We start from the raw sequence: 23,063 nt of genomic DNA on the forward strand, positions 1-23,063 counted from the left end.
CAGAGGTCAATAACTTGTACGGCCCTCTGAGGATATTGTAAAAATTGAAATGGCCCTTGAGAGGAAAAAGGTTCCCCACCCCTGCTCTAGCTGGATGCTAGCAACCAACGTCATCATTCGCATCGAAATGACTGCTTCATTAACCCAATGGAATTAACAACGGCTTCATTTTAACAAAAGTTTGCAGGTACATTTATTAAATTGGTAAAATAAAGAACACATGTATAACTTGTGTGACGTGCTGTGTTCCCCGGGTCAACTGCCACTGTGGCTGGTCTCTCAGTCACTGCTCAGTAGCTCAGATGGAGGTCTGAGGGGGAGAAGATTCCAGCCTCAACACTTAACTGTGATCGTTATGAGAGCACCATGCAGGTATACTCACAGTGCAAGAACAAGAACAGAAATATGCAAACTGAGACAAGCACCTGATTTCGATTTTCAGCATGCTACTTCTGCTAAATAGCTCTGAGCACATCATGTCATTTGTTCTCGTGGTATTTAGTCATAAACCAAAGTATTGGACACAAAATACCTGATCGGGGAAACATTTTCTGGGGACCATAAATGTCTGTGCAAAATGGAATTTAAATCCATCAGATAGAAGTAAAGATATATGAATATAAACCAAACTGGCTAACTGATCAATGGTGTTATTGATTTTTTGAGATTGTATTTGACCACAGCAACACCGGAAATATTTCAGAAAGTCAACAAAACCTTCTACTGACATGAGCCAAATACAGATCTGACTCACCTCCCTCACACTGGGCTTTTGCCACTAACGTTCTTCCACCTGCTGGAACAAAACGCTTATGACTCAGCAAAAATATAAACACCTCAAACACCAGGAGGGCCCGCACAAACCAAGGGCAACGAGTCATATTTAATGAATAAGCTCTTGCATACAGGGAAACCAGATGTTCTGATACGTGGAGGCATGGACGCTCCTCGCTGCTGGCATGTGTTCGGTCTACCGACAAACAGGGCAAGACACAGGCAGGAAGTAGGCTGTTAATGGCAGTGCTTATTTACTGTCACTGGGAGGGCTGTTGCATCCTCGGAGCCACAGCCGCATTTCCCATAGACAGCTGCATCTTAAGGGGCAGGGTTTGGCAGAGGAATGGATGCAGTGGAGACGGACACATCCATTTTCACCCTGGGAATTGTCTTGAACGCTACTGTACCCAGAAAGCAGTTTTTTTGTAGAGAAAAAGGCGATATGTTTTAAACAAAAAGGGAATGGAGCTGTTGGTTGCAGCTCAAAGATGCTAACATGCTGCACTAGTGCTGAGCTGCACACATACATCTAACTGTTACCATAAGCAACACCTGCCACACAACCATAGACTGTGTATATATAAAGCACCTGACCTGTGGTCATGTGATCTATTGATAATATAAATAGAGTAATAATAATAATATCCAATAATCAGGCATTTTGGAAACATTTCTGCAAAAGGAAAAATCTATTTGGGATAAACAAATACTGTATACAAATAATGTTCATAGAATAATAGTCATTGCAGTCAAGGTTTAACTCTTCCACTGATAACTTACCCATCTGTGTTTAGTATTAATGAATACATCTATATGCATTTGGAATGAGATACTGAACAAATCTGAAGTATATAGTGAAAGCTCATCTTCAAATTAAACATATTCACATTCAGGAGACAAAACAGGAGGTGCTGTGTGTGTGTGTGTGTGTGTGTGTGTGTGTGTGTGTGTGTGTGTGTGTGTGTGTGTGTGTGTGTGTGTGTGTGTGTGTGTGTGTGTGTGTGTTGCTGGGAGGAGGGGAGGGGGAAGGGGGGTGATTTGCAGGCCTAATGTCTAATGTCACAGGAAGCACCAGCAGCTGTATTGATAATCTTTCCTGCGCTGCCTCAGCCGGCCGCTGGTGGCTTCCATTCACTTATGAGACTGCAGCTCCAAGGAACACACACACACCCCCACACACACACACGTGACATGTTTTTTAATTTATTCAACTCACAAAATCAGCAATGTTTGCAAACAGCAGTTTTTGAAAAGTAAAAGCAGTACAATTGTGAAGTAAGACAAATTACACACAAAACCTACAAGTAGCTACACATTATAATAATATAATTATCTAATTTGCACTTAGTGTAAGAAGCTTTACATTTGATGGCTTATTTTTGAATGCCAATAAAGATGGTGTGGCCCTCGACTGGCTGGGGGCCGTGCAGCAGACCCCCTGCTGTAATAATGACTACATACAGTAGATATATTGTTCATTATAACAGTCAACGAGAGAAAAGGCTATTGTAATGTATAACTTTTCCTGTAGCATTTTTTCCTACCTAAATAAGTGCAAACAGACAACATGACATACTGTAAGATGCAAATCATAAGCTTGTTTTAAACACAGAAAAAATAGTGGGGAATAATAACAGGACAATCAAAAAGGCTGTGTTAAAATCTTGCTGAGAAGTTGTTTTCATTTGACGATTGATTTGCTCTGCAATTACGTCATCCTGCCGCCGCCCTCCTTCTATATTGATTAATTGGTACAAAATCGATGAACAAACTCCTCAGTGTTTCCCTTACCATTGTATTGGAATGAAAATGCAAGGTTTAACAATAAAATTATAATTATTTTTCTTTTTTAATTATTTATTTATTTGTAATATATATATATATTGCACCAAATTGCATCTAATCTATATCTACTGTCACTTTTCACATTGAACATGTGCTCTTTTATTAAATAAACTAAACGCTTTCATTTGAAGTTGTGAGTTTAGTGTTTTTGACCCTAAGAAACCCTGCTGCATTAATCAATAACAATAATCCACAGCTCCTCTCTGCTCCAGAGGATTACAAAACATATATATCCCAATGCCATTTTATCCCTCATCACTAGACCAGTTAAAGACTGATGTACCCATTTCTCAGTTAGACAGGAAACATGGGGAAAAGCTGTTTTCCAGGTTCTCTGAAGGGTGCTGTTCGGCTGTCATTACTATATTTAATCGATTCCCCAAATGACTCACAGCCCTCTGTACACACTAAGCTCCCTATTATCATCATGCCCTCACTTCATCCCTGTCCTTAAGAAATGACGCAGGAATCAGACGACTTCTTTGGGCTCGGGGTGGGTGGAGGAGATGGACTAAAACTGGATGTTCTGTTAACTGGGGTGGGTGGGGGAGATGGACTAAATCTGTTCTGTATTCTATTAACTGAGGGGTAGTTTGTGGAGGTGCTGGGTTGGTATGACGGTGTGCTGGGTTGGTATGACGGTGTACTGGGTCGGTATGATGATGTACTGGGTTGGTATGATGGTGTACTGGGTCGGTATGATGATGTACTGGGTTGATAAACTGTGACACTGGGTTTGGGAGCTGGTCTTGGTGCTGGTACTGGTGTCGGTGCTGGTGCAGCAACTAAAGAGACCAGTGGGTGCGTGATCTTGTACTGCAGCAGGTACTCGGGGTAGATCTGGTTTGAATCGAACACAACAAAGATTGAAGGCTTGATTTCATCGTCGACGCAGCTGTCGTACAGGTTGATGACCCCCCCGTCTTTGGAAGGAGGTTTGCGGTAGCTGGAGCTCCCTCTGGTGTAGTCCCCCACCAGCACCCGCGACACGAACATGGATTTCACATGAGAGTCCTCAGTGTAGCTGTGGGAGTATTTTGCGTCCCGGGCAAAGTAACTGCCTACGATTGGACAGAGAAGAGAATCAAAATGTTAGAATCTTTATTAACTTTATCTCAGAATTAAAAAGAAAATGTTATTTACACGTGACCCTAATCCTCTTGCGTATACCTGTTTGTCTATATCAGGGGTGGGGAACCTCCGGCCCCCCGGCCATATACGGCCCGCGAGACAATTTCGTAAGGCCCTCGAGGTAATTTATAAACACACGCAAAAAAGAAAAAAAATTAAGAAATCTAGACCGCAAACAAATTAAACAAGCGAGTGCCTGTTTTTCCTGGCCAAGATCAGGGTCCATGAACACAACACCAGCCTAACGTGTCATCACGTGGTATATGTCTCGTCTGACAAGGGTGGAGTTCTGACGGAGAGCACCAGAACGTGGCTCGGCACTTCAGATAAGGAGCCGTACACATGCCGCAGTTTTTGCGTGGCTGTGTCTTTAGTTGAAAGCCCAGTGGCGATCTGTTCATCTGTCATACTGATCAGACAGTCAATAACTTTGTTGTTATTAGCATCTGGTTAGCTAGCTATGCTAACGACTATAAGAAGCTTTTTCTACAACCAGAGTGAGGTAAAGGCACATCTTTATATGATCATTATAGTTATACAAAAATAAGAGAATAAAGTAAACAGGTATAAAATACTATATGACAGTAAAAAAAAGTTGTTATTAATAAACAAGAATACAGTTTAAAAGGGGAGTGATTTGTAAAATATCCATAAAGAAAAAGTAAATGTGCTTACAGGTCTGTTTCATATGGGTGTTGAGAGATGTATCCATAGATCTCTTAATGTTGCTCTCAAAGTGCACGACATTGATGCTTTTAACTTCAACATTTAAAAAAAAAAAATCTTCCCGGGGGAGCATGCCCCCGGACCCCCCTAGAGGAGGTTAGGTCCCCCCTCCCACTTAAATCATGTCCACATGGATAGGAAACTAAATACATTTGCACACGTCTTGTGTCCATATATTTCTGTTTTGGTGGTCATGCCACAACCGTGCACGTTCATGCATGCGCGAGTCATGGTAAAATATCTGGATTAAGAGGTTGCTTTTTCTTTGCACAGAATGAAAGAAAGAAGAAATAAATGGGTTGTGATTTTAGTATTTTTAAGCAGAGGTCAATAATTTGTACGGCCCTCGGAGGATGTTGAAAAAATTGAAATGGCCCTTGAGAGGAAAAAGGTTCTCCACCCCTGGTCTATATAATGATATTAAATGTACTACCAAACCAGAGACAAAAACAAACACTCTTTAATAAAACTAATGGGCAGCTATAACAAGGGATATGGGGTCCAAAATAGTCTGTGCCTTTAAATGTGTCTGCATGTTGACTGTGATGGTAGGGTGTTAGGATAACCTACTGTGAGTTACACTCCCATCCTCTTAAGAGCAAACACTTTTTTATTTAATACAACTGCACGTTATGTTATCAAGTCAGGAATGATTAGTTCTTCATCTCACCTTGGCCAAAAGCAGTTCCATTAACTCCACACACTCTCCAGTCAAAGTTTTTGTGGCAGATGACGGCTACATATTCAGATTTAGTGCCATGAAAAAGCTTCTTCTCTGTCACGTTGTGCCCGTTGTTGCTGTCCTTCATCTGTTTGTTCTTCCTTTATTAAAAAAAAACAAGTTCAAGACTTTGAATTTAAATCTAGTTGACACATTGAGGAATGCATGCTAACGTAAAAAGCGAGACTGAGTAACGTTGGGGGTGTGGAAAGAATGTGTGGACACAGGTCGTTACTCTTTGTACCACTACACAGAGGTTGCGGTCGAACAGTCCATTCACCTTCCTAAGGGAGTGAAATGACCCGGAAGTCCCTCAGTGGCAGCCATGATAAGTGCCGTTCAAATTCTCTAGATGATAGGAAAGGAGGTTTCAAACTTCCTTTATAACCTCCTTTAGCTTAGGAACCACTGGACCTCCCTCACCGAAAGGAGAGGAGAAAATGCTGCCCCACAATGCATTGCAGCCGCAGCATTTGCCGTCACACAACAGTCGGCCGTTCACGAAAACAACCGATTATGACCGAGAAATGATATCATGAAAGTTACGGTGATTATTAAGCATTTTAAAACATAGGTGGTAAGTTGCCAAAGTGCTTTGTTTTGAACGTTCATCAGTATTATAATCAAACAGAGAAATATCAACGTTAGTTTTTACTGAAATTATCAAAGAAAGTCAACATTTCAGTCTTTACTGAGCTGTGTGGAGTTTGTTCAACTTTTAAAATATGTTTGAATGGTGATATACACAGTGATAGATGTTAAGGACTAACATTTATAATAAATACATCTGTATTGATTTTAAGATCTTTAGTTCATACAATCATACGTATTGGGATCATTGGTATTAATGTGGACCGGAGGGAGAGGGTGACGACGAGCATAAGTTTCACTTTCCTTTTTTATTTCAATTCCAACTTTGGTCCTGAAGAATCTGTTTCTCTGTTGTCCACGTTCATGAAGCATAAAGCAGCAGCATCAGAGCACGGAGCAGAGTCTCTAGATGAGTTCACAGCAGTCCCTCGTTCTTATTGAACATCCATGTTGTCGTCCGCTGTATTGAAAACTGTAGTTTCCATGGTTTCCCCACAGCAGCAGACGCACACAATGACGTCCGCTGGCGCATCATAAACACGTTGGATAGTGAAAGTGCAGTCAGATTCTCTAAAGCACTGCAGTCTCTTCTCCTAAGTCCTTCTGAATTCTCCTATCCACTATCCCTTAACCCCGTGATGTTTCACTCAGAGGTCAAGGAATAGGCGATAGGGTTAGACGTTAGGAGCTGATTGTTGGACTATTCGACTGCAGCCAGAACATCTGTTGTGGCAGCGGGGTGTAGTTGGAGTGATGGGAGTGGCTCAGCCGGAGACCAGACAGCTGATCAGAATCAGGTAATCAGGCTCTCAGTAAGAAGCATGCTGTTAACCTGGTTCTGGGCTCTTGCAGGAGACTGGGTCCTGATAGGAGGACCATCACACTCCACGCCACGTCCGGAAATAGAGGAGCAGACCGGTGTTCATGTGAACCCCTTTTGTGTTGACGCCCTCAGTTTGAAATAAACGTTGCTTGTTTTCCAAACCGACCTTTTTCATCCGTAAATTGTATCTCTATTGTGCGCTGGAACGCTCACATGTGTCTTTATTTCTTTATAATGCCTGGCTTTAACAACCAGAGAGCACATACATGATAAACCCAGCTATCACACACACAATCACACAGCTGGATAATAAGTGCAGCTGCCAAACACAAATCTTCTCAAATCATATACGTACAACTGAAAGGCTTCCCAAAGAGCTTTGTTCTGAATCCTTTCTATTGCCACGATGTCAAAGCCTCGCATGGTGTTACAGAAGAGGGTTTCAATCTCCATATATTCGCCTGAGGTGCGATGGAGGGAGGCTGTCTGTAAACACAAAGGGAAAATAAATGGTTATTACCTATGGCAAACATGTGCATAGACCAGTATTGTAGGAGCTATCTTGATGAGCAATACAAACATGTAAATGTCAAATGTACTCCGGATCCTAATAAACAGCTCAGCCTATCAGTGTCTCAAGCCTTTGTGTTCTCTTTCTTGCCTTGCCTTGTATGGGTCTTCTCGTTTATAACGTCCAAAATGAGGGTCCTACCTTTGCTTGCACGTTTCAGTATTTTACCGTGAAATGTGTTGTTACCACCCGTGTATATCTTAAGAGGCTCCATCATGCTTTTGGGGGTTTTCTTTCTCGTGTAGTGTGTAGCGCTCCAACACATTAGGTTCATCCCAATTCATTATTTCACCTCCTCCTTTCCCTCACTCGTGTCCCTTCCTCGCGTCTTAGCTCTGCCCCCGTAAGACGCGAGCGAGAGACACGAGGATGAGTTGGGATGTCCTCGTTCACTCCAGCGTCATCATAAACAACACCCTTTACTTCTGGTGCGTGCGGTTTTATCTCCTGTCACTGGACTCCCCTCCACATCAATGCCTTCACACCTGGGATTTAGTTTCACATTGAAATGATTTCGTCTATCTCTTCTATCCATCTCTTTTATTATAGTTTTCTATGTATTATTGTCGGTCCTGTATTTGTTTTTCCAGGTATAAAATGTCATTTAAAGTTATAAAAGCAATCATAACAAGAATAATAATTGATGGATTCATTTCATTTGTATTTGTTCCGTTCATGGTATGCAAAACTTAATGTATAATAATTGTTAACAAAACATGTCTCTGTAAACACACCATTGAGCGTAAAGGAGTAGGGATAATGATGGCATTAGAGCTTGTTTCAGATGAACTTTCATATTGGATGGTGTTATTTCATTTCTCCTACAGAAGTGAGACACAAATCACTAATAGGACTAGTTAGGTGTGCTACCCGTATTTGTATATATCCTTAATGTTTGACGTTCCGTTGGTTTTTATCCACACCTGCCTCAAAAACCGCAAGTAAGAACTGTTAGTTATTATTTTATAATCAAAAGATTATTATTGAACTTGTAAATATATTTCACACACTTTAATGTTTTTATAGAGTATGATCTCCTCATTCGTTTAAGAGATTTATATATTTTACTCTTATTGAAGCACTTTAAACATTTAATGACTGATCCTCCTTTAACAGTCAGAACAGCTGCAGTGAGCAGAGGCTGTGTAGCTGGGGGCGGAGCTTTGATGCGCGAGTAGTACATACTGATATACACCTGAACATCAGCAGGAGAGGACTCTTTAAAGTAGAGACACTACATACTGATATACACCTGAACATGAGCAAGAGAGGACTCTTTAAAGTAGAGACACTACATACTGATATACACCTGAACATGAGCAGGAGAGGACTCTTTAAAGTTGAGACACTACATACTGATATACACCTGAACATGAGCAAGAGAGGACTCTTTAAAGTAGAGACACTACATACTGATATACACCTGAACATGAGCAGGAGAGGACTCTTTAAAGTTGAGACACTACATACTGATATACACCTGAACATCAGCAGGAGAGGACTCTTTAAAGTAGAGACACTACATACTGATATACATCTGAACATCAGCAGGAGAGGACTCTTTAAAGTAGAGACACTACATACTGATATACACCTGAACATCAGCAGGAGAGGACTCTTTAAAGTAGAGACACTACATACTGATATACACCTGAACATCAGCAGGAGAGGACTCTTTAAAGTAGAGACACTACATACTGATATACACCTGAACATCAGCAGGAGAGGACTCTTTAAAGTAGAGACACTACATACTGATATACACCTGAACATCAGCAGGAGAGGACTCTTTAAAGTTGAGACACTACATACTGATATACACCTGAACATCAGCAGGAGAGGACTCTTTAAAGTAGAGACACTACATACTGATATACACCTGAACATCAGCAGGAGAGGACTCTTTAAAGTAGAGACACTACATACTGATAAACACTTGAACATCAGCAGGAGAGGACTCTTTAAAGTAGAGACACTACATAATGATATATACCTGAACATCAGCAGGAGAGGACTCTTTAAAGTAGAGACACTACATACTGATATACACCTGAACATCAGCAGGAGAGGACTCTTTAAAGTTGAGACACTACATACTGATATACACCTGAACATCAGCAGGAGAGGACTCTTTAAAGTAGAGACACTACATACTGATATACACCTGAACATCAGCAGGAGAGGACTCTTTAAAGTTGAGACACTACATACTGATATACACCTGAACATCAGCAGGAGAGGACTCTTTAAAGTAGAGACACTACATACTGATATACACCTGAACATCAGCAGGAGAGGACTCTTTAAAGTAGAGACACTACATACTGATAAACACCTGAACATCAGCAGGAGAGGACTCTTTAAAGTAGATACACTACATACTGATAAACACCTGAACATCAGCAGGAGAGGACTCTTTAAAGTAGAGACACGACATACTGATATACACCTGAACATCAGCAGGAGAGGACTCTTTAAAGTAGAGACACTACATACTGATATACACCTGAACATCAGCAGGAGAGGACTCTTTAAAGTAGAGATACTACATACTGATATACACCTGAACATGAGCAGGAGAGGACTCTTTAAAGTAGAGATACTACATACTGATATACACCTGAACATCAGCAGGAGAGGACTCTTTAAAGTTGAGACACTACATACTGATATACTGAACATGAGCAGGAGAGGACTCTTTAAAGTAGAGACACTACATACTGATATACACCTGAACATCAGCAGGAGAGGACTCTTTAAAGTTGAGACACTACATACTGATATACACCTGAACATGAGCATTATATGGCCTCTTTAATTCCAACACTAACAGGAAGCAGTTTGTCCAGCAGAGGGAGCTGTCTCAGGTGTGGTTCATGTCAGCAGAGGGGGCAGGTTGGAGGGGATCTGTGGCTCTGCAGGGGGTATGAAGTAATTATGGATGTAATCCCAATCCATTTTATTTTGGTCTTTGTAAAAGGTGATAGTACACCAAAGAAATTACAGCCACAAAGCAAGGTAAACAAAATGGGAGTCTATAAAGGCTTTATCATACAGAACTGTGAACTAATAAGTGATTGGCCAGGACGCATCCCTTGGGCATGCAGCATGAAACTTACCAAAATACGTTTTCATCTGAGTAACCAGACTGGCTTTTTCTGACTTCTGTTTTGTTGCTGTCTAGGAAGCTTGCTATTTCTAGTGTGATTCGAATTAAACAAGGTGTAATCTGTGTATGAAAGTATTCTTTATGGCCAAACAATTGCCTGTAGTACCTGTAGTATTAGATATACATGTGTAAGTAACTAGAAGTAAACTTGTTGGTGTTTTTGTGTGCTTGCATCTCAGATCCTTACCCTTCAAAGACCTGTGACCTAAAAGGAGAACTTTTCATATTCTTTTATATAGTCTAATATGATTGATGTTGCTGAACATTATGAATACCTTGTATCCTGTTTGAGCAATCTGTGTCTTGTCCCAGTGATCCGGTACAGTGCCTGATTGAGCGAGAGGCCTTCTGTTGTTATAAAGCAAAAAAGAATAAGGGTTAGTTTCATCTTATGGTGGTTTGAACAATGTTCCATAAGTTGGAAACATATTTTAGTTTGGATAACGCACCTTGTGTTCTTTGCCTTAACATCAGTTGCAGAGACGAACCGGGGCCGTCTTTTCACAACCCTCTTTGTGCCGTACTGCTTGTTTGTTTGGATCAAGTCTGAGGAACAGTGAAACGATTATTGTACTGCTTTCATGTTTGAAAATTCAAAAAACTCCATTGCGCAATATTTGTTTACCCTGGAAACTGAGGGAGTATGCCTGTGAGCCAGCGCTGAACTCCACCACATCTTTGGCGTTGTCCAGGAACTTCTGCTCCAGCTCAGCGCTGCCAGTGTCTGCTGCGCTGTGCCCACCAGACTGAAACACAGAACAGTCCATTCCTCACAACTCTGCTGAAGGGGTAGGTGACCAATCAGGAGCCAGATGGTATGGTATGCAAAAAGACTACTGCCTAATCACCAACAACAATTGATCAAATATATACTGTCAACGTCAAATTACATTATGAGGTGCAATGGGGGGAGGGAGATAGGGGTGTTTATAAAGAACAGTGTGGGAACATCACACACCAACTCTAAAGCTAGTACCAGCAGCCAGTTAGCTTAGCTTAGCATGAGAAGTAGGGTTGGGTACAGAGAACCGGTTCCGGTTCGGAACCGGTTCCAACATTTCGATTCCAACGGTATCATTTAGAAATGTGAATTTCGGTTCCGCTTTTCGATGCCTGAGGAAATGTTTCTCGCCGCTCTCCGTAGCCTACTGTATGACTGCGGCGGGGCGGGAAATGTAGCGTTGTACCTACACTTCCTACAGCGTAACCATGTTCGCCTAGGGCACCAGATCTGTGGAGGCGCTGCGCTGACAGCTCTGGGAGAAAAAATAAATGTTTTGACCGTTGGGGCTCATCCTAATTTTCGGCCTTGATGTAACAAGATTCATAATTAAGTAAATGTAACACCCTTTACCTCCCGGTTACACGTTTCATTCGCCCTGTACGATGGGCGCTGCAAGTGATGAACATGGGGAATGTTGGCTTATCTGGCACCCGCAGCTCACAGCCAAAGTGCGAGTGAGCGTGGGAGCAAGCGAGGGAGAAAGGGAGGGTGCACAGGTACGCGCTGTTGTTATTAGCATCTGGTGCTAGCTGCTCTAACGGAAGAAGAAGATGTTTCTACAATGATGTGGAGGAGAGTCCTCTCCAGTCAGACTGAGAGGCTGATAACTTCAGCTCAGTGAGGTAAAGGACTCCGAGTGTTTAGATAGTTCACTTTAGTCTAAGTTATCTCAGTGGGTCTCAAACGTTTTGATCACAATTTATGGAAACACATATTTCCAAGGCACTCTTTTATAATGATTGGGATAAAACAGGTTTGAAATCATTCCAATGTATACTATAGGACAGTAAACCAGACATATCGTTTTAAACTGGAGAGATAAAAAAATATGCATAAATAAAATGGTAAAATAAGATATGAATGAACAACAAATATAAAATACGTTACATGTATTTGTTATTGGCTATGGGTTATTGGTTATGTTCATACTTATTTAATTATTCAAATGTAAACCGATCTTTTTCATATGGGTGTTTGGAGTTGTACCCCCTAGATCTAGTCTCTAGTCATTCTGCGTAAAGTGCACCAGATTGAAGCATTTTACTTTCAAATGTTCAAACATTTCTTCCCAGTATGCCTGAGAAGGCAGATATGCTTGTTTTTCTCAACAACAACTGTTTTTAAATGTGGGGGGGGTTCCTTTAAAAGTTGGACTGTTGCACTGTTGTAGCTTCAGTGGTTTTCAGGTTACAGTTACATAACAGTGAATATAAACAGACTGATTAATGTGAATATTACTGTAAACTAACCTGTGTAAAAGTTTCTCGAATAAATGTAATTTTTTTGGTGGAAGAAGCATGTATCATTGTTTTACCCTGCCCCTCAAAGAATCGGAATTGAGAACCGTTAAGAACCAGAATCGAAAAGTAGAATCGGAATCAGAATCGTGGAAATTCAAACGATACCCAACCCTAGTTACAAGCAAGGACCAACCTCAGGGTATAAAAAGTGAAGCAAATGTTGAAATCTGCGTTCATTCTAACAGCCAGCGACTCCATTGCTAACAAAAATAAGTCTATTATATCAGACCTTAATTCTGACTGGATTCATTACCTCTCTGTAAATATTGCAAACATGAGATTATGGTCTCAATCGGAGAGATTCAAGTCTGCTGGTTTTGAGTTCATGAAAGTTAATTGTAGCATTTTGCTACAATCTATGCTATGCTAACCTCTTTCCTCAGAGATGCTGCACGTGGAGCCATAACACAAGAGATTACAAGTGAATGAATGTGAAGGGTAGCATCTCAAGCTAAGCTATTCAAGAGAAAAAAGGAACATCTTCTATAAACCAAAAACAGGACAAAGAAGGTAGTTAACACATGAAGAGACCGTGAGTTGGAAGTACAATATTAAGAAGGCTAATAACAAGTTATAAATGTAACCTTCAGAAACCTCAAATCCCTGTCCCCCTCAGCCTGCATTACCTGCAAGATGTCTGCCTTCCCCCCCCCCCTTTCTGACCTTCCATGTCTGGTGGACTACTACAACACCACCCTCTCCTCCTATCTTAATAAACTGGCCCCCCAAAAAACCAAAACTGTCTTTTTCCCACATTCAGCTCCCTGGTACACCCCGAACTCCGCCAAATGAAATCACAAAAACACCAACTGGAACGCCTTCACGAGAAAACCACTAACAGTCCATCTCCATGCCGACACCGACTACCTACATCAGTACAATAACGCACTCACAGCAGCCCGGTCCACCTACTACTCACAACTGATACACTTCAGCTCCAGCAACCCCAAGGCTCTGTTCTCCACCACCAGCGCACTCCTTAAACCCGGTGACAACGCCACCCCATCCTTCACAACCGCACAGTGCAATCCTTTCCTCTCATTCTTTCAATGCAAAACCGGCAGCATTTATAGAAACCTGACCTCCTCAGCAGCCCTCCCCATCTCCCCTGCTGGCTCCCTCCCTTCACCTCACAGCCCTATCCCGGTTCTCCCCTGTGACCCCAATGCAACTGTCCGCCCTCATGGCTGGAATGAACTCCACCTGCACTCTGGACCCATACCAATACCATTTGTCAGGGAATTCCTCCCTCCCATCTCCCAACTCATAACCACAATCATGAACTCCTCCCTCTGCTCTGGATCAGTCCCCCCCCCCTCACTCAAACTGGCTGCTGTCACACCCATACTGAAAATACCTGAACTCACACCTGACATCATGTCCAGCTTCCGGCCCATCTCGAATCTCCCCCAAAACTACTCTAACGTGTTGTAGCCTCCCAACTAAAATCCCACCTCAGCTCCAATAACCTGTTTGAACCCTTTCAATTAGGATTCCGCACAAAACATAGCACAGAAACAGCTCTCCTCAGAATCACTAACGACCTCCTCCTCTCCTCCGGCAACCTCAACATCCTCATCCTCCTCGACCTCACAGCAGTGTTCGACTCCATCCTGCTGTCCCGCCTGGAATCATCACTCAACATCACCGACACTGCACTCTCCTGGCGGAAATCCTACCTCACCGACAGACACAAGTTCATCCATATCAATAACTGCACTTCCTCCACTCCATTCCTCTGTCCCAAGGCGTCCCCCAGGGTTCGGTGCTTGGTCCCCTCCTCTTCATCCTCTATATGCTCCCCCTTGTAAAAATCATCCGCCGCCACAACCTTCAGTATCACTGCTACGCGGATGACATCCAACTCTACATTTCCACAGAAACCATCACTGCCACAACTCACTCCACACTCACCAACTGTCTCTCAGAAATGCAAAAAAACTACCTTTAACTGAACAACAACAAATCAGACATCATAATTGGACCCACATCCCGCATTCTGGAGGTGTGGTTACAGCAATGTGCTTGGTTGGCGTGTCCTGTGCCTGGTGGTGGGACCCATTGTGATATCTTTTCATGGGGCCCAAAATCCCTGGCGGCGCCCCTGCCCCCACCCTCTGGAACTCCCTTCCACAACACATCAGAGACTGCACCGACCCCCCCACCTTCAACACACTGACCAAAATACACCTCTTCAGACTAGCTTTTAATTTGTGAATTATGTTGTGTTACTGTTTTAATATTTGTATTGGAAAGGGTTGTTGTACGCTTGCAAAATGTCACTGAAATAGAGGTAAAGTGGCAATTCTTTGCCCATATCAGCTTTACTAGCTTTCAGAGGCATGTTGTCAGTATGCATATCCTCAGTTAACCATTGGCTTCCCTTTCTCTCTGTTTGCTAACTCACTGTTATCTATGAGGAACTGTTCCTATGTTCACAGGGTTCTTATGACAGAGTCATGACTTTAACCTTTGGTCACATCATTTATTTTGAATAACCCTGCAAAGTTTTGGAAACTTGTTAAATCCTCCTCAGGTTCTATCACTCCAAACAGCCTTCCTGATCTCTTAAGGGTAAATCAGAGTGAAATCAAGGGCAAAATGGATATTGCAGACAGCTTTAATAATCATTTTATTTCTGCTGGCTCAATCTTTGATTCTAGCAACTCAGGGATGATCGCTGCAGAAGGAGAGCCAGGTCCTCCGCCACTTGACCCTGATCAACTGTTCACCTTTGCCCCCATCTTGACCTCTCAGGTTCACAAAGCTTTAATGAGCCTAGATGTAAAGAAATCTTCAGGCCCAGACAAGATAGAGCCGTTCTTCTTCAAAGTTGCTGCAGGTCTGATTGCAGAACCCATAACCTCTATTCTGAATCTCAGTCTTTATGCTGGTGAATGACCTAGCTCATGGAAGTCGGCCATGGTTCTCCCCTTGTTAAAGGGCAGAGACCCCTCTGACCTAAATAATTATCGCCCTATTTCCAGACTGTCTGTAATGGCCAAAGTCTTTGAATCTCTTGTAAACGAACAACTGAAAAAGTTTCTAACTGACCATAATATTCTTAGCGAGTCTCAGTCAGGCTTCAGATCAGGCCATAGTACTACTTCAGCGGCTATGCTAGTCTCAAATGACATCATTGAAGCACTAGACAAGAAAAAACACTGTGCAGCATTGTTTGTTGATCTGTCTAAAGCTTTTGATTCTGTGGATCATGCATTGCTACTGCAGAGGCTTGGCTGCAGAGGTCTTGGCAAAATGGCTTTGAGCTGGTTTAAAAACTATCTATCTGAAAGAACTCAGTGTGTCTCAGTAGAAGATGATACCTCAGCTGCTCTTACTATAAACAAAGGTGTTCCACAAGGCTCTATTTTGGCCCCTGTCTTATTCTCCATCTTTATAAATGAACTAGGAAATGGGATAAACCCAGCACGGTTTCATTTATACGCCGATGATACAGTTGTTTACACAGTGGCTTCCTCTTTAACTCAGGCCATAGAGCTTCTACAGGATGCTTTTAATACACTGCAACACTCCTTGCTAAGTCTAAGACTGGTCCTTAATGCAAAAAAGACCAAGTACATGACCTTCTCTCGCTCTCGAGCTAATACAGCTGTCCCTCCGATTCTTACACTGGAAGGGACATGCCTTGATAAAGTAGCATCCTACAAATATCTGGGCATATGGATTGATGAAAAGATGGCCTTTGATGTTCATATTGGGAACCTACTGAGAAAACTTAGACCTAAACTGGGCTTTTTCTTTCGTTTAAGGAAATGTTTCCCGTCTGAAGCCAGGAAGAGAATTGTGCAGAGTTCCTTTCTGTCTGTATTAGACTATGGCGATGTGATCTATATGCATGCTTCTTCCTCCCTGCTTAAAAAGCTGGACTCTGCGTACCATACTGCTATACGTTTTGTAACGGGTGCAGGCTCTCGCACCCACCACTGCACTTTGTATCAGTCCTTAGGATGGTCCTCTCTGTACCAAAGAAGACAATCACACATGTTGATTTTTATCCTTAAGTCATTGCTAGGTAAGCTGCCCTTATATATCTCCAGACTTCTGTCCTTTTATACTTGCTTTTTTAATACTAGACGAGCAGCAAATGGGATGCTTTTAAATGTTCCTTTGATGCAGTCAGAGCTTGGTAAAGCTGCATTCTCCCACTATGCTCCCTTTTTATGGAATACGCTGCAAGTAAAACTTTGTCTAGAGGCACTTCCTACTGTAAATGCTTTTAAAGGTATGCTACGATTAGCCCTTCATGAAACATGTAACTGTTTTACCTGATGCTATTGCTGATGTGATTATGCTTCTTGCCACTGCACAAATGGCCTTCTGTATTTATATTTGAATTGTATGTTTTTTTGTTTAACGCCTTTGTTTTATGTTGAAACTTGTTGTGTGCCGTGTTGGTCAGGACTCCCTGGAAGAAGAGATCTTGTATCTCAATGGGACATTCCTGGATAAATAAAGGATAAATAAATAAAAAATAAATAAAATGTACACCTCCATTGGCTGCTATCTAATGTTGCTGGCTGGGGAGACTGAACATCCTTATTGCAGAATATTTTCCATATGGAAAAATAAAACAGGCAGAATTTCTGTAAACATACTGATAAGAGGATCTTTAACAGAAATAAGAAATGTAAAGCTCATCACTTCGCGTCAATCGACAGGTGCAATGTGTTCTGATGTCACAGTATTTAAACGTATGTCTGAATTATAACCTCTATGTCAAACTAAAAAGGACTCCAGTTACTCACACGTGAAGCGTACATGGTCCAGGACGCATGCTCATCCTCCCAGTACCAAACCCACTCGGTGGTGTGGAGGAAGCTGACGTCCACCAGAGAGTTTGAGGTGGAGAGTCGGCGTACTTTGTTCGCTCCTTGGGTCATCGTGTCGAAGTCTACAGGCGGGTTGCTGCTACTGGAAACAGCAAAATAATCATTTCATTTCTACGATTTCATTTATTTACACCACGGAATAACATCTCCTAAAACTACAGAAACCATTGATGTCAGTGGAGAGTACCTGTACGTGTTCTTTGGGTCACAGTAGTCCTTCTCAATGGTCTCATTATTAGGTAGGGCAGTCCACTGATCATCCAGCAGCACCTGCCAGCTGTACGGCATCTTGGTGTGGGCTTTATAACATCGCTCGTCTGAGAAGACATGGTCAAGGGTTGGGCAATATGGCCAAAATAATGTTTAACGCTTTGATTTTTTCGTATCATGGTAACAGTATATATCAAGATAGAGCAATTGTTCTGTAACCATAACTGTACTTCCTCACATTGTGTTATTTTCTTCTTTTCTTTTCCTCACACAAGACGCCACAACTTAAAAGCTAAAGGCTCAAACCAGTCAAACCAAAACGCTTTCAAAATGAAGGGAACAATGTTTTTGAGTGTTGCAGGTTTAAAAGTGAACATATAAATAATAGCCTTACTTTAGTCAGTGCAATATAAAGTAAAAAAAATATATATAATCACAATTTCTGTTAGTACAACAAAAGAAAAAAACACGTGCATTTCCAGCAGGATTTGCTCATGTTTATTTCAAATCGCTGACACAACACTGTCAGAATAGGTAGCCATGTTACAGAGTTAGTCTATCAGCTCAGAGTCCTATTGTGAATCTGGAAATCTTAAGTACCCCAGAGTTTTGTGTTAGAAATGTATAGTACGGGTCTCCAGCACATGGAAACTGCTGAATGCTAACCTGCATATGTTGGGCAATTTGCACAATTAGCATACGTTGCATTAATTAGCATGGATTAACATTATAGCCTATGTAAATAATAGTTACAAAATGTGGTTTTGTGGGTAATTGAGGATACAGAGTCCATTTCTGACATTTTCATAATAATCAGTATAATGATTACTGTTTCTGATAATGCTCTATGATGTATCAATGATTACTCACCCTCATGTTTACAGTGTCCTTTGATGAAGAACATGCATATCTCAGTTTTATCTAAAGGAAACAGACAGAGGCGCGTTATAAAGCCGTTTCATTTCACACAGCTCTTTCAAAAGCACTCAATGAAAGCGGGCGTAGTTTACCTTTGACAGGCCTCGGTCTTCTTCCGGCTCCATCCTCACTGTTTGCGTTGTCGATGACTGACTCAGGGGCAGCAGTAGCCCGACTCCTGTTCAGCGGTTGGTGGTTGCCCCTGTCGCCGCCTCTCCCTTGGACAGCTACTGAGGTTTTATTCAGATTTGGCTTTCTGCTCTTTCCATCGTCACTGCTGGCATCGGTGTCGTTGGCAGCAGCAGAGACGTTGCTGTACGGGGAGGTAGGTCTCCGATCTTGGCTCAGGCCATCTTCGGTGTACAGATCTAAGATTTCAAAGTCAGCAACGACTTCATCAGTGGAACGGGTTGGCTGGTTGCCTTGATTTCCTCTGTTGCCCCGGTTGCCTCTGTTCCCCCTGAAGCCCCTGTTGCCACGGTTGCCCATGTTTCCTCTGTTGCCCATGTTGCCTGGGTTGCCCCGGAAACCAGCTCTCCCTCTCCCTCTTTGCCTCTCTCTCTGTGGTGGAATCAGACCATTGGCGCTGCTGGCATCAGAGTCGGCCTGTCTGTCGGCGTACTTCAGAGCCAGCAGGTTGGCATAGACAGACATCAACGAGGGAAAGAGTTGGTCCGGCACGCCTCTGTCAGACAGGCTCTTTTGTGGCTGGGGAGCGCTAAAATCATGGTTCTTGGTGCAGCTGCAGACGCTGTTCAGGTACTTCTCGCAGATGTGCAATCTTGTGCAATTATCGCCCTCTTGACACAGGCCCAGCTGCCCACCACCATTGTTGTAATTATGACATATCTGGTGTAACGAGGAAAGGTTGCATGATTACAAACATGGTTACAAACATGCAAAGAAGAAAATTCTAGGACAAATGCTATAAAACAATAACAATACATTTAATTATTTTAATATCAAGGATCAAATGTAAGTCTATAGAAAGCTGATCCAGAATTAGCTTGATGTTAGGGTTGAACCTGATTCTGTTATTTTTTATACAAATCAGATTTGGCCTTTCATTACGAAGAATTTACAATTTGTTATTTTCTTTTTTCAGCTCAGTGGGCAGTTGACGTGGATTCCTCCACGATGCTTATTGTCCCTGGTAATTGTATTTCCTAATGCAGCAGTGGAAGATGGGCTTGGGAGGACCGGGTGGGGGGGTTATAACAGCCTTTATCTGGACTTTGTCACTTCCTGGGACTGTGGACTTATTTCTCGCTGTGCCCTCCCCCCTGTTGGGAGGGGCTTGTGTTATGATTGACACAAATATAAGTTACAATGTGAATTCTTTTAGCGAACACTCTCTCTGCTTGATACTAAACATAAAGCAGTGACTTTTTTTGTTGTTGTTGTAAATGGATGAATCGACTCATGAACCTTTGCGAGGGTGCAGACAGACTAAAGTTAGGGACAATTTCAATGTTGGCACTACATCTTGGGACCTGTTGATCAGTGTTACAAATAACCTTTTTTCCACACCTGGCTGGACAAACGTCTGAATCTTCTGAATGAAGTCAGACGTACCCAGGGGTGGACTGGGAATGAAAATCAGCCCTGGACTCTGACCCAGCCCACACCAATTGTTAGAGCACGCTCGTGGACTGCCAAGGGGGGGGGGGGAGCCTCGCTGCGGGGAAACTGTCGACCTATGTCGCCTGTCAGCGCAACTCAAGTGATGATGTTTAAAAAACAAAATGGGCCGTGCTGGCCGTTCTGTGATTGTCCAGAACTCACAGATGGCCAGTCCGCCCCTGGACGTACCTGAGGCAGGAGCCTGGTGTCGCTCTGCAGCAGCAGGGTGCAAAGCTCACTCCGGCTCAGGCTCTCCAGACCATGCTCAGTCAGCTTCGCTGCATTGTGGAAAGAGTCCAGGCAATGGGAGAATCTGCATCCAGTCCTGTCATCAAAAAACACAATACACCTTTCAGTTCAATTATTTGTTAAATATAGATTTGTTATGGAAAATATTAAAAATGTAACAACAATGCATTTAATTAGACCAAAAGGACATATTATTGTTGCATTGTCTGGCTAGTGCAGAAGGGTCAGAGTTCACATTAAATTGACATTATATCCACCATCTGACAAAATATCACCTGTTTTTCTACAGCCATTTTTGCCGGCGTATTTTTCTTTATGATTCTACTTGTGATAGTCGGACATGACAACCTGTGCAGCCCATGTATTGATTCCATCCGATAGCTGCTATAATACAAAACAACAGGAAAACATCTGCCTGGTCTTCACCAGTGGCGGCGCTAGGGGGTGGCTACTTGGGCTCAAGCCCCGGATGTTTTCTGAAAAGCCTCGGATGTTTCACTTAAAAAAAAAAAAATGGTAATGGTAACGGGAGTAATGTGCAGTACCGGAGTCCATCAGAGAGGCAGCCGCTGCCCTGAAGAAGAAGTGATCCTTCCTAGTGCCTGGCGAGTTTTAAGCTAATCGCCTATAAAGTTATGGATATTAGAAAGTTATTGTCATCGAAGCAGGCGCCACAAGCTGCAGCAGCAGCAATATCAGCAGCTGACAACAATGTCATCACCAGCAGTGAAGAAATGGATGATGTTTCAGGTTTGTGAATCTAATGGTGATATCTGCACTCTGGCTGAAAAAGAGTGATGTAACGTTAATGTTATAGCTAGTAAACATGGAGTAACCACAATAAGTATACCCTTATATGTTAGTATGTATACAGAACATGACTAAAAATTATTCTAAGATGTAACGTTAAGCCTTCATACCTCAGTCTACTTTTAAGACACTAAAATAACGTATTCCAATTTGTATTTTGTTTTCGCTTGTGGAATCATACCGGCTCTCGTTTCAGTACACATAACAACGGAACCATAGCAACGGAACTGACAGGCAACAGTCAGAAAGGTGACTCTTACACTCTTTACGTCACAAACAAAGATGGTGGATGAGAATAGATCTATAAAACGATAAGCAATGCGCCAGAATTAAGGTGAGACTATCCGCATCCTCTACGTACATTCGTTTCACCGAAATAAGTAAACGACTGTATTTGAGTGAGTTAAGGCATTAGTTTGCTTCATTAAATGGTGTTAATGAATAAGTGTTCTCCAGTGCCTTTTGTCCGCTTTAAGGTAGGGTTAATGTTGCTTTCCAAGTGCACCAGATTGAAGCTTTTAACTTCAATATTTAAAAAAAAAAATCTAAAAGGATGTTCAGTCCACCCCCCACTTGTAAAAAAATAGCACTTTACCTCTACCCTAATAACCACTTCAGATCAATGTGTACAGTTGTTGGCTCAATCATTTGTAAATACATTTCATAAGATGCATGAGAGACATGGATCAAGAGAGAAAGGAGGACCACAGAGACAGTTTACGTATACAGTAGGTCCCGGAGTTTTGTGCTACGCCCCTGCCCAGAATGTACGGCGCTTCCCATTCCCTATGCATGCCAATATATCTAAACACTTGATCTTTAATGTTACTTTATTAAAGTATAGATAAGCTGCAATTATTGCTCTTTAGAAGTGCTGGAACATGGATTTGGTAGCTAGCTAGCTTATTCCCCCCTGAAAAAATGTGAGCTAAACTAAACTGCAGATGGAATTAGCTACGCACCATATTTAGCTTGTAGACATATCATTAACCTTATAAGCTATTTTCACGAAATCTCAGATAAGACTTGAGTTTTAGTATTCTAACTTGATATCAATTGACTATTCTTGAATAAAGGGAAGAAGGGGAAAAAAGCGAAGAGTGCCTGAACGCACCACTTGCCTCCAGTCCTTTAAAAACAGGTAATTACATTATGCGAACACATCACATTAATAATAACCCTGAACAACCCTGTGGTCGTTTCTCTGTTGAATCTCTTTAACAACACTGGGAAATAATGTTATTAGGAAATCAACAATTAAAAACACTGAGACATGTATGTGGGGGTGCAGGGAAGGCCTCTCCAAGTGTCTGCCCAGCAGTCATATGACACACCCGGTCGACTGTGTTTACCTCGTGCGGGTGAACGGACAGGATCCGGTAAGGAGGAACTTTTTACACAGGTGCAGCCCAGTGCATGCGCCCGGACAGTCCTTCACGAGGCACAGCCTCAGCCAGGTCCGCGCCACCACCTTCGGCTGACCGAACGGACAAACGAAGGCGAATTTCTCTCGGTTACTGATGATGTCAGCCGTAGCGTCGCCTGAGCCGAGGTTACACAGCAGCTCCTCAGTGTTCACTGATCCCTGACTAGCGCAGATCAACTTTAATATTTCGGACTCTAGCTCCATTGTTCACCCTCTTCCTGTTGTCCTGCTCCCAGCTGAACCAGACCAACCAGACAGCAACTGCAGCTCTGAGCAGCTGCTGTGTTCACTGCAGTAGGAATGCTCGGTATCATTT

At 42.4% G+C, this 23,063-nt stretch overlaps 1 protein-coding gene across 1 annotated transcript; it reads right to left on the reverse strand.

Annotated features, from left to right (window-relative positions):
- Positions 1-1,960: 1,960 nt before the first annotated feature.
- LOC117439103 (protein mono-ADP-ribosyltransferase PARP12) lies at positions 1,961-23,063 on the reverse strand. The gene is made up of 12 exons (XM_034074843.2): positions 22,674-23,063; positions 20,452-20,587; positions 18,732-19,488; positions 18,592-18,642; positions 17,699-17,828; positions 17,428-17,593; positions 10,980-11,100; positions 10,804-10,900; positions 10,630-10,702; positions 6,970-7,100; positions 5,150-5,301; positions 1,961-3,683 (listed from the first exon to the last, which is right to left on the reverse strand). Exons 1-12 carry the CDS (start codon positions 22,949-22,951, stop codon positions 3,073-3,075), a joined length of 2,703 nt encoding a protein of 900 aa, XP_033930734.1. The 5' UTR covers positions 22,952-23,063; the 3' UTR covers positions 1,961-3,072.

This window comes from Pseudochaenichthys georgianus, chromosome 23, assembly GCF_902827115.2.
Source record: "Pseudochaenichthys georgianus chromosome 23, fPseGeo1.2, whole genome shotgun sequence".
Classification (NCBI taxonomy): Eukaryota; Metazoa; Chordata; class Actinopteri; order Perciformes; family Channichthyidae; genus Pseudochaenichthys; species Pseudochaenichthys georgianus.

Excerpts from the sequence above, each read along its gene's own strand:
- LOC117439103 (XM_034074843.2), bottom strand. The coding sequence starts at position 22,951 with ATGGAGCTAGAGTCCGAAATATTAAAGTTGATCTGCGCTAGTCAGGGA. Across the intron at positions 17,594-17,698 it reads GACCCAAAGAACACGTACAG|TAGCAGCAACCCGCCTGTAG; the intron begins GTACTCTCCACT and ends TGCTGTTTCCAG. Across the intron at positions 7,101-10,629 it reads TTGCTCAAACAGGATACAAG|ACAGCCTCCCTCCATCGCAC; the intron begins GTATTCATAATG and ends TTGTGTTTACAG.